General features: G+C 43.1%; 1 protein-coding gene across 1 annotated transcript in view; it reads right to left on the reverse strand.

The window, feature by feature from the left end:
- Positions 1-10,745, reverse strand: part of LOC109918535 (netrin receptor UNC5C-like) — a gene marked incomplete at its 5' end in the record, with an annotated part of 87,772 nt that overhangs the window by 1,336 nt on the left and 75,691 nt on the right. The window contains 3 exons of the mRNA XM_048611946.1: positions 3,070-3,234; positions 6,128-6,277; positions 10,151-10,384. Coding sequence (XP_048467903.1) covers positions 3,070-3,234; positions 6,128-6,277; positions 10,151-10,384 — 549 coding nt within the window. The remainder of the gene's footprint in view (positions 1-3,069; positions 3,235-6,127; positions 6,278-10,150; positions 10,385-10,745) is intronic.

The following is a 10,745-nucleotide window of genomic DNA, read 5'->3' on the forward strand; positions in this document are numbered from 1 at the left end:
GAGATAACACAGCGTGGAGCTGGAGGAACACAGCAGGCCAGGCAGCATCGGAGATAACACAGCGTGGAGCTGGAGGAACACAGCAGGCCAGGCAGCATCGGAGATAATAGTGTGGAGCTGGAGGAATACAGCAGGCCAGGCAGCATCAGAGGGGCAGGAAAGCTGACGTTTCGGGTCGGGACCCTTCTTCATTTTCTGAGGCTGCCTGGCCTGCTGTGTTCCTCCAGCTCCACACTGTGTTATCGTTGTCCACTCCTTTGTCTGTCCAACTGTTATTATCTCTATTTGGGCTCTATTCCCCATCTATTGTTTACTCTTAACCCCTCCCCCTACCCTATTTTCTCCAAATAAACTGACATTATCCGCGCTGCCATCAGTTCTGAGGAAGGGTCACCGGACCCGAAACGTTGACTGTGATTTCTCTCTGCGCAGATGATGCCAGACCTGCTGAGCTTTTCCAGCAACTTCTGGTTTTTTTTGTTCCTGATTTACAGCACCCGTAGTTTTTATTGAGAATGAGGGTGGATAGTTTAAAATCAAAGCATTGTTGGACGATGGGTGAGCAATGTGGGCTGATGGATGGACAGAAATCTGTAGCACATCGAGGCACTGAACGTAACAGAATTGTTTGTCACTAGTAATACAACTCCTTCTTGACTGCCTCGAATGAACCAGCCCACAAGTGAAGTATGGAGAATGGTGGCTCATTCTCTGTCACCAGTTTCCTGAGCAATCTCACACGCCTCCTGAGAGAGTTCAATTTAGTTTTCTTCTGGGCACATACGCTGAAGGTTTCATCTCAGAACGAGAGAAGCTATTCCCAGAAATTAGACACAGAGACGGGACAGAGTTCTACCTGGATGGATTCACAAGTCATCCTCCTTCTCCTCAAAGCAAAATAACTCAGCAGCGACAAAAGGAAGTTGGCAATGCTGGGAGATCATGTTTTTTTGCTGTGTGCCGCAATCTGCGGTGACAAAGGTCAGAGAAAGTGCTAGAAGGGAGTTAGCGAAGCAGGATTTGGAAGCTACTTCTGATCATCTGTGAAATAAACCACTGGCCAGGACCGTGAGGAGGTCAAAGAAAACTTCAGGGTGAGTTTCGAGAAAGTGTGTGTCGGGATTGGGAGCACATCAGGTAAAATGATTCAAACTGTTTCTATAACAGACCAAGTTCAAATATAATTTCCCCTGCCTTTGATCAGAGAGCAATGTTCTCCGGTGAAACTTCTGTTCAACTGAAAGCTAGAACTAGGATTGCAGAGACACCGTGGCAATGTGTCAAAGCCACCCTCACATCATAAAAGGCTAGAAATCATCTAACTCATTGCAACTCTGAAAAGGAATCTGTGGTGTGTCCGATATGCTGATTCCTGAAGGGCTTAACCAGCCTCTATTGGCCAGTCTTATCATCCAGAGAAAAGACTGTCTCTTTGGGTCAGTTCCAATCACCTGCCCTTCCTCGTCTGATCAATTCAGACCAAAAGACCGTGCCCCCTCTCTTTGCTGACTCCATCCTGGAAAGAAAGACACAACTTGCATTCCTGTAGTGCCTTTCACCACCTTAAAGCCACTGAAGAAACTCCTGAGAATGCCATCCTTGTGGCGACGTGACCAATTTATGCACAGCAAACTCACGCTAACAGCAAGCAGATATCCCCGATGTTGATGGAGGGGGTGAATAACAAACAGGGAAACAGCCTGAGATGGTGGCCTGATTCCACAGCCGAACAAACGGCATTGAAGCAAAGTAACCTGGAGCTGATGGGTCAGCTTTAGGTTGAAGACAGCAGGGGTAGCTGAACAATCTTCTCAGTGCTAACCTAGTAACAAGTAAAATGCTGAATTTTGTGCTCGTTGATGTGAACGATGAACAGTTCCAAACTGCAACACTTTTGGATTTGACAATCCGTTATCAGACGGATAACAGGAGTTAGATACAGTTCTCAGGGCTAAAGGGATCACAGGATATGGGAGAGAAAGCAGGAACAGGGGGCTGAGTTAGATGATCAACCATGATCATATTAAATGAATTTTCTCACTGGAACCATGGAGGTTGAGGGGCGACCTGATAGAGGTCTACAAGATTATGAAGGGCGTGGACAGACTGGACAGTCAGAAGCTTTTTCCCAGGGTGGAAGAGTCAGTTACCAGGGGGCACAGGTTTAAGGTGCAAGGGGGAAGGTTTAAAGGTGATGTACAAGGCAATTTTTTTACACAGAGGGTGGTGGGTGCCTGGAACTCGCTGCCAGGGGAGGTAGTGGAAGCAGATACTATAGTGACTTTTAAAAGGTGTCTTGACAAATACATGAATAGGATGGGAATAGAGGGATACAGTCCCTGGAAGGGTAGGGGGTTTTAGTTGTGTTGGGCAGCGTGTCGTTGCAGGCTTAGAGGGACGAAGGGGCTGTTCCTGTGCTGTAATTTTCTTTGTCCTTTGTTCTTTGAATGATGGAACAGGCTCAAAGGACAGAATGGCCTACTCCTGCTCCTGTTGTCTATATTTCTATGACTGTCGGCCAAAGCTCTGGTTCAACTTGAAACCCAAACTCAGAAATGTTTGCATTTTTTTTTGCAGCACAATAGTTTTCCGCTTCCTACAGTAACAAACAGTGACTGGGTTTCAACAGTTAGGCGTTGTCTGTCAAGCATCTTAAGACATTGCGAGGTTGTGAAAGGTGCCATCTAAATGTATCATTTTACTTCTATATTCATCCATTTATTTGGCTCATTCCTTTCCATTCATTCCTACATGCCTGATCTGTGGTGAGTTGCCAGTGAGTGAGATGATGAGCCTGTTTGTTGCGGTTGGTTTGCATTGGCTGGGAGTTTGGAGCTGACTGACTCAAACATAGGGAAAGACATACTCTTCAGTATGGGGCAGCTTGAACAGCATACGTCAGAAGGACAAGTGTTAACTCAATACGCCGTCCATTTGTGGGACAGGCGGCGAGCTTCAGGAGATAGTCCCAACAGCCCTGGACAAGTGGTCACAGTCAGTGCAAGGGAACATGGGCCATCGGTCTCACTGGTCACCAGTCCATGTTTGGTATAGATTGACTGTCTTTACCTCAGACAAGCTGCTCTGAATCTGGAAGATTTGCCCCTCGCCTTCCACCTGGCGTACACACAGCTTACAAACCAGCTCGGAGGTGACAAGACTGAAACGCTCCAGGGTGAAGGTGCAGTGAAGGTTCCTCTGACAGCCATTCCATATGTGATAGAAAGGAATTTCCTGTTGAGAAAGGCAGAAAGGTGTCAGTGGAAAGGTGCTATTGAGCACTTAGCAACATAGGTCATAGGAGCAGGAGTGGGCCATTCAGCCCCTCAAGCCTGTTCCACCGCGCAATGAGATCGTGACTAATTTGTGGCCTACCTCCATGTACCTGCCTCTGGCCCAGATCCCTTCAAACAAAATCGATCTATCTCCAATTTAAAATTAACAAGTGATATAGCATCTGCTGCCATTTGTGGAAGAGAGTTCCAAACCTCGATCACCCTTTGTGTGTCCAAGTGCTTCCTAAAACTTCTCCAAAATGGTCTGGCCCTAATTGTTAGTCTGTGACCCCCTCCCCCCTTACTTCTAGAATTCCCAACCTGTGGAAATAATTTATTTTTACCTACCCTGTTTTTTTCCTGATAGTATCTTGAATATTTTGATCAGATTATTCCTTAATTGTCTTAATTCTGCAGAAAACAGGCCTAATTTTAATAATCACTCCTCACAACTTGACCCCTGAAGTCCACGGATCATTCTTGTAAACTAAATTTAAATTCTGCCAATCATCATGATGGGATTTGAACCAATGTCCCCTGAGATTTGGGAGTACCAGCCCATTGACATGATTATTGACATGATTATTGAGCTTGAAGTACTAGAAATGTACTTGCTTTCTTTTGTGATAGTCGTTCTGTTTGGATGATGGTTTTGTGATGGTGGGAGATGATGGCTGTTGCAAAAGTGAAGGTGTCTCTGAAGGTGTCAATGCTCATGTTACATCCATTCTACAGAAAGTCCCACACAGTCTGTGGACTGGTACAGGAGGTCCACACAATCTGTGGGTAGGTACAGGAGGTCTCACACAGAATCCGTAGGTGGTAATAGTTCTACCCTTGCTTTCACAGGGGATGACGATGGTGTAATGGTAATGCTGTTTGACAAGTAATGCCCAGACTAATACTCTGTGGACAAGGCATCAATTCTTGGAATTTAACCTCAATTCATTCTGGAATTGAAAGGTGGTGACTGTGGAAGTATGTTTGATTGCAGGTTCATTTACTCCTGTGGACAGAACCCTCCATGGATTTCTGCCTTCACAACTTCTTAGGAGAAGTTTGTGTTCATTAACGACCCCTTGACCTGAGCTGCCTATGGCAGTCAGATCAACAAGAGGTAAATCATGAGGTTCTGAGGACTGTGTTTCAAAGATTTGGTTGTTTAAGAAGTGTCATCATTAATCCTGCAACCATTTCACAGTGAAATGAACTCAAGTCTGCTGAATAAGAGATCGCAAGAACATGTTATGTCGGGGCAGGAGTAGGCCACTCAGCCCATTGGGTCTGCTTGTCCATTTAATGAGATCATGACTGACCTCATAATCCTTAACTCCACTTTCCCGCCCTTTCCCTATAACCCTTGATTCTTTTACTCATTAAAAACCTGTCTATCTCAGCCTTGAATACACTTAATGACCCAGCTTCGACAGCCCTCTATGGTAAATAATTCCACAGATTTACGAACGTAAGAGAAGAAATTCTTCCTCATCTCTGTCTTCAATGGGTGGCCTCTTATTCTGAGGTTACACCCTCTGGTCCTAGACTCTCTCACAAGAGGAAACCACCTTACGGCATCTATCCTGTCAATTCCTAAAGAATTTTCTATGTCTCAATAAGGTCACCTCTCACTCTTCTAAACTCCAATGAGTACAGGCTCAAGCTACTCAATGTCTCCTCATAAGACAGTCCCTCAATACCCAGAATCGATCTCATGAATCTTTACCTCACGCAATTGATTCTGTCTCTCAACTTCCAATCATTCCAGGGAGGACAGAAAAAGAGCTATAAAGACACAAGTTTTCCTTGAAGTCTGGCAGCGTTAACATCAATGACTGAGGGGAGCTTGCCACTAATCATTTAAAATGATGACAACTTGTCCATCAAGCTGTATCATGAATCCAAATACTTTAATGATGAGATAGAGTGGTGACGGAGGAGGAACAAATCCAGCTCTCTGAGTTCCACTGTTTGTCATGGGACACCTGCCCCATGTGCTCATAGATCTGTGGGTGCAGGATCAGTCTGTACAGTCACATGAAGACCCAACATCTTGAGTAGGCATCATCTTCACATTGAGGAAGAACTGATGGTACTAATACAGGAGCATGAGAATCCCCGGTTAATACCCAAATACACTTACTGTCTATGTTGATATTTATGGTAACTTTCAAATCCTTGAAAAAAATTCCTCTCAAAATAAGGGCTGACTTATCTGTGGAGTATAAGAGTGAATTACTCCCCATGAGTTTGAGGGGGTTGTCACTTGACACACGGGGCCTGCTCTGTGCACCTTTAACTCCCACAAATCTTCACCACACACCCTCTGTTTGATCTCTTTCACCTCAATTACAAAGTAGGAGTAAATAAAGTACCCATTCGCAGGGTGATAATTGAGGCTGACTGCTAATACAATTGTAATCTGTCCTGGGCTGAAAAGGGCAGCTGGTTGAATTATAGACCAAGCACGTGGACCTGAAAAGATAGGGTGGTGTTAAACACTGGATTGACTTATGTGCTGTCATTTACAGTAAACACAATTAATATAAATCATTCATGAAAGCCAAAATTCACAGCTTCAGTCTTAGAAGATTATAGTTATGGTCAATATAAAGCAAAGGTTAACTCTAAAATGTATGGGAGTTGAGAAAATAAACCTAATGGAGCTATTCAATAAATTCTCCAATATGCAAATAATAAAATGTAGAATAACAGACTTTTAAAAAAAAATTAGTACAATAATGGGTTAACAGTCAGAGATCTATGACTGTAATTACCTCCAGTCTTCCCTTCTTTGGTACCCAAAACAGGGAGCAATGGGCCATGCAGAAAGCAAGCTAATTGAAACTCTTTACCTGGTACTTTGTAAGGAGTTTGCTTCTCCAGAGAGAGTGAGGGATATCGTGAATGGACAAACGCAAGTTATGGGTGCTGTCCTTGAACAGGAGAGTCTTTGGTTCATCCATTAGCTGTCCTCCCAGTTGCCTCTCGAGCTGAATTACTTCCTGTGAACAAAGATCAGGGTTGACTGAACACATGAGCATACAATGACTTATCTCAGAGTGAATGAACATATCTCAGGCCTAGTTGTAATGAAGGACTGAGATGTACGCCTACACATTCCACTGCAACTAAACCAGGTATAAATCAGCTTTAAGCAACATGTTTTGACAAGTTATGACACATCTTCACAGCAGGTTGGACTAGAACCCAGATTTTCTGACCCAGAGATAGGAACACTACCAAAAGACCCTAAGACCAGGCATACACCCACTATGAGGCCCAGATTTTCCTTATCCCAAAGATAAACCTTTGAGTATACGAGTTGGGATGTCATATTGAGATTGTACAGGTCATTAGTGAGGCCTCTTCTGAAATATTGTGTCCAGTTCTGGTCGCCCTGCTACAGGAAGGATATTATTAAACTAGAGAGGGTTCAGAGAAGATTTAAAAAGAGGGTTTGGGTAATAAAAATAGGTTGGATAGGCTGGGACTTTTTTCACTGGAGCATAGGAGGCTGAGGGGTGACCTTATAGAGGTTTACAAAATCATGAGGGGGGCACAGATAAGGTGAATGGCAGGTGTCTTTTCCCTAGGGTGGGGGAATTTCAAAACCGAGGGCATATTTTTATGGTGAGAGGGGAAAGATTTAAGAAGGACATGAGGAACAATTTTTTTAAACAGAGAGTAGTTCATATGTGGGTATAAACTTCCAGAGGAAGTGGCGGGTGCAGGTGCAGTTACAACATTTAAAAGACATTTAGATAAGTTCATGAATAAGAAATAGGAGATAGCAAGAACTGCAAATGCTGGAGTCAGAGTCGATGCAGTGTGGAGCTGGAGGAACACAACAGGTCAGGCAGCATCAGAGGAGCAGGAAAGACAATGCTTCAGGTTTCAGAATCCTGATGAAGGGTGTAAACCTGAAACATTGACTTTCCTGTTCCTCTGATGCTGCCTGACCTGCTGTGTTTCTCCAGCTCCACACTGTATCGACCATGATTAAGAAATGTTCGGAGGAATATGGGCCAAGTGCAGGCAGGTGGGACTGGTTTAGTTTGGGATTATGGTCAGCGTGGACTGGTTGGACCAAAGTGTCTGTTTCCGTGCTGTATGACTCTATGACTTTAGGGAAAGCTTTCTTCAATTAAGTAATATGAAGAATTCTTTGTTTAATAAAGAAACAAATGGCTGTGCCCACTGCAGAATCCAAAATGATGGAAAATGCCAAAGGTCAAAGAATTTCTGGAAGAATAGAATCCCACCATCACCCCTTCCCCACAGTCTTCAAGAACCCAACCCTGGAACATGAGCATAAGGTCCAGTTTCCTACTGCACTAGAGCACAGAACCAAGAAGTAGGCCATTCTACCCTTCAAACCTACTCTACCATCTAATAAGATCATGGTGGATCAGAATTGTGGTCTCAGCTCCACTTTCCAGCCTGCCCGCCATAATTTTTGACACCTTTGCCTATCAAAAATCTATCTAACTCTGCCTTCAATAAATTCAATGACCAGCTTCTACTGTTTTCTCAGGAAGAGTTTCCCACACGTTAATGTGGTAGATCAATTCTCCCCATCTCCACCTGAAAAGGGAAACTGGTCATTCTTAAATAAAACAAAGAACCGCAGATACTGAAGATCTGAAACAAACAAAATTAGAAATTGCTGGAGAAACTCAGCAGGTGTGGCAGCATCTGTGGCTAGAGAAATAGAGCTAAAGTTTAGAGTCTGGTTACACTTCTTCAGAAGCCTCTTGGATTGAGATGTTAACGCTGCTCATTGTGAAACAATGTCACCTGGTCCTACCCTTCTCTCTCTCAAGAGAAATATCCTCCCAGAGTCCAACCTGTCAAGTTCCCTTGGCATATTTACATGTTACAATTTCTCATTCTCCAATGGGTAAAAAGCCAAATTAATCAACCAAACCCAGTAAATCACGGCCAGGAACGGAGCAATAAAGCTTTCTCTGAATTGTTTCTGATTATACCCATTCCAAATAAGGAACCAAAACTGTACTCAGTACTTCAGATGTGATCTCATCAAGGCACAGCACATCTGCAGTAAAAACTCTCTATATTCTATATTCAATTATCTTTGCAATGAACAACAACATTCCAAACTCTTGCTGACCTGCATATAAAGGCTTTGTGATTCATGTACTGGGACACCCAGACTCCTCTGTAACCCAAACCACAGATCTCTGCAATCTCTTTCCTTTTAAATACTATGCTACTTTTCTATTTCTTCCTGAAAAATGTGGTCAATTCACATTTTTCCACATTACACCCCCATATGCCAAATTTCTGCCCATTCCCTTAATCTGTCTATATCCATTTGCAGAATCTCTTCCTCCTCTTGACAATTTTCTTTTCCACCTGTCCTGGTGTCATTGGCAAATCCACCAACTGTTCCCAAGTTATTGACAAAAATTGGAAATCACTTTTCCAATTTCTAGCACACATCCCAGTGGTACTCCACTCATTACTGCTTACCAACCTGAAAAAGATCCATTCATTCTTACTTTCTTCTCCCTGTTAGCTAACCAATTTTTTTTATCTGTACTAATATCTTACCCATTACACCATCAGCTACTATTTTGTGAAGCAACCTTTGAGGTGGCACATCAAAAGCTTTTTGAAAATCCAAGTACACCACATCTACTGATGTCCCTTGATCCACCAGCTTGTTACTTCCTCAAAACATCAGCCTTAAACCCACATTTCTCACCTTTGCTCTGAACCTGGAACTCTATCATGTTATGATCACTGCCACCTACAGGCTCCTTCACAACAAGGTAATTAATTAATTCCGTGTTAATGTTTAGGGTCCAGTGACCCTTCCTTAGAACTGAGCTTTTGCAACAATTTCTGTTTTTGTTTCTGATTTAGAGCATCCACAGCTCTTTCTGTTTTTATTAATTAATCGTGCCACCTTGCACCTAACCAGGTTTTGAAGGGCCTGCTCCCTGTACGGTGATAGAATGTATTGCTTGATGAAGCTGTTCCGAATACATTCTGGGAGCTCATTTTCTTTTCTACCTTTGCCAATTGGGTCACTCAATCTATATTTAGATTAAAAACACCATGATTATGTGGCACATTTCTTATACAGCCCAATTATTTCTTCCTGTATATACTTTTTTACAGTGTAACTACTGCCATGAGTGGTATAAACTACTTCCACAGATAGTCTCTCATCTTAGCTACTTCTCATCACGTCCCATTCTGAATCTACATCTTGTCCCTTTGTGCTAAGATCATCTCTCACTATTGTACGATTGCCATCCTTAATTAACAGAGCTATTCACCAACTTTCTCCACTGTCCTGTCATTTTGAAATGTCGGATAAACTTCAATACTTACTGCACTGTCAGGTTAAATCATGAGATCCTGGAGAGTTATCCTCAGTGCTTTGGCCAATATTAATCATTCAGACCATGACCCAAAGGCAGATGATATGGTTGTGAAATAACCGCACAGAGGCCGGTATCCCATCACCTAGTCACCCTTTATTTACTTGTGCACAGTAACTGTGGTCAGCCAGCTCCAAGTCAATCCCCTGAACTGAGGATATTCTGGTTATTTTGGTCAGCTAGGGCTTTCCCGATTGGCCCAGGTAAACAACCCCAATAAGGGCCTTGTGGTCAGTGAGGTCCACCTGGTTCCAATCACTACGGGTTGCTATCATGTTACTGTTTGTAGGATGCAGCTGTCTGTAAAATGGATGTAATGTTTCCTACATTACAACAGTAATTACACGTCAAAAAAAAAACTCTTAATTGGCTTTAAAGCTTTTCTGGAGATATTATGGCTGTGAAAGGTACAATATAAATGCAAGTTCTTTATGGCTTCCCAGCGTAAGATTGCAAAGGTACCTTCAGAGTGTCTTGCGTATCATCTAGGCAGTAGACACGGATGCTGTACTCCAGTGAATTGCAGACCACAGGGGCAAAAATAGCGAGCTTCAGTCGCCTGGTTGCTGATTTGTTGATGGACTGTCCTACCAGGCAGTAGGTACCAAGCTGTTCGGTCACCATGTGGCAAGTCTGAGGGTCAAGCTGGACGTAACAGGGGGTGGTGAGTGTTTCTGATCCTAGAACCACCACGTCCTATAGAGGAAGAAAATAAAAGTACATACAGAGTTTAACAACTCAGCCCCTTTCTTATGGTTTGCCCTTCAGAGTATGTCCTTCTAACATCCTTTAGACGTCTGAACTGTCTTTTAGGTTTAAACAAATGTTATCTAAAAAGTTTAAATAAATAGTCCACTTTTTGAAGAAACAGGTACCATTGTAAATGGAAAGTTTCCATTATAAATGGCCCGTCCTCATTGTAAATGGTTAGTCCTCATTGCAAATGGCCCATCCTCATTGTAGATGGCTAGTCCTCATTGTAAATGGCCCGTCCTCATTGTAAATGGCCTGTCCTCATTGTAAATGGCCAGTCCTCATTTTAAATGGCCCGTCCTCA

The sequence above is a fragment of the Rhincodon typus genome, chromosome 1, assembly GCF_021869965.1.
Source record: "Rhincodon typus isolate 14 chromosome 1, sRhiTyp1.1, whole genome shotgun sequence".
NCBI lineage: Eukaryota > Metazoa > Chordata > Chondrichthyes > Orectolobiformes > Rhincodontidae > Rhincodon > Rhincodon typus.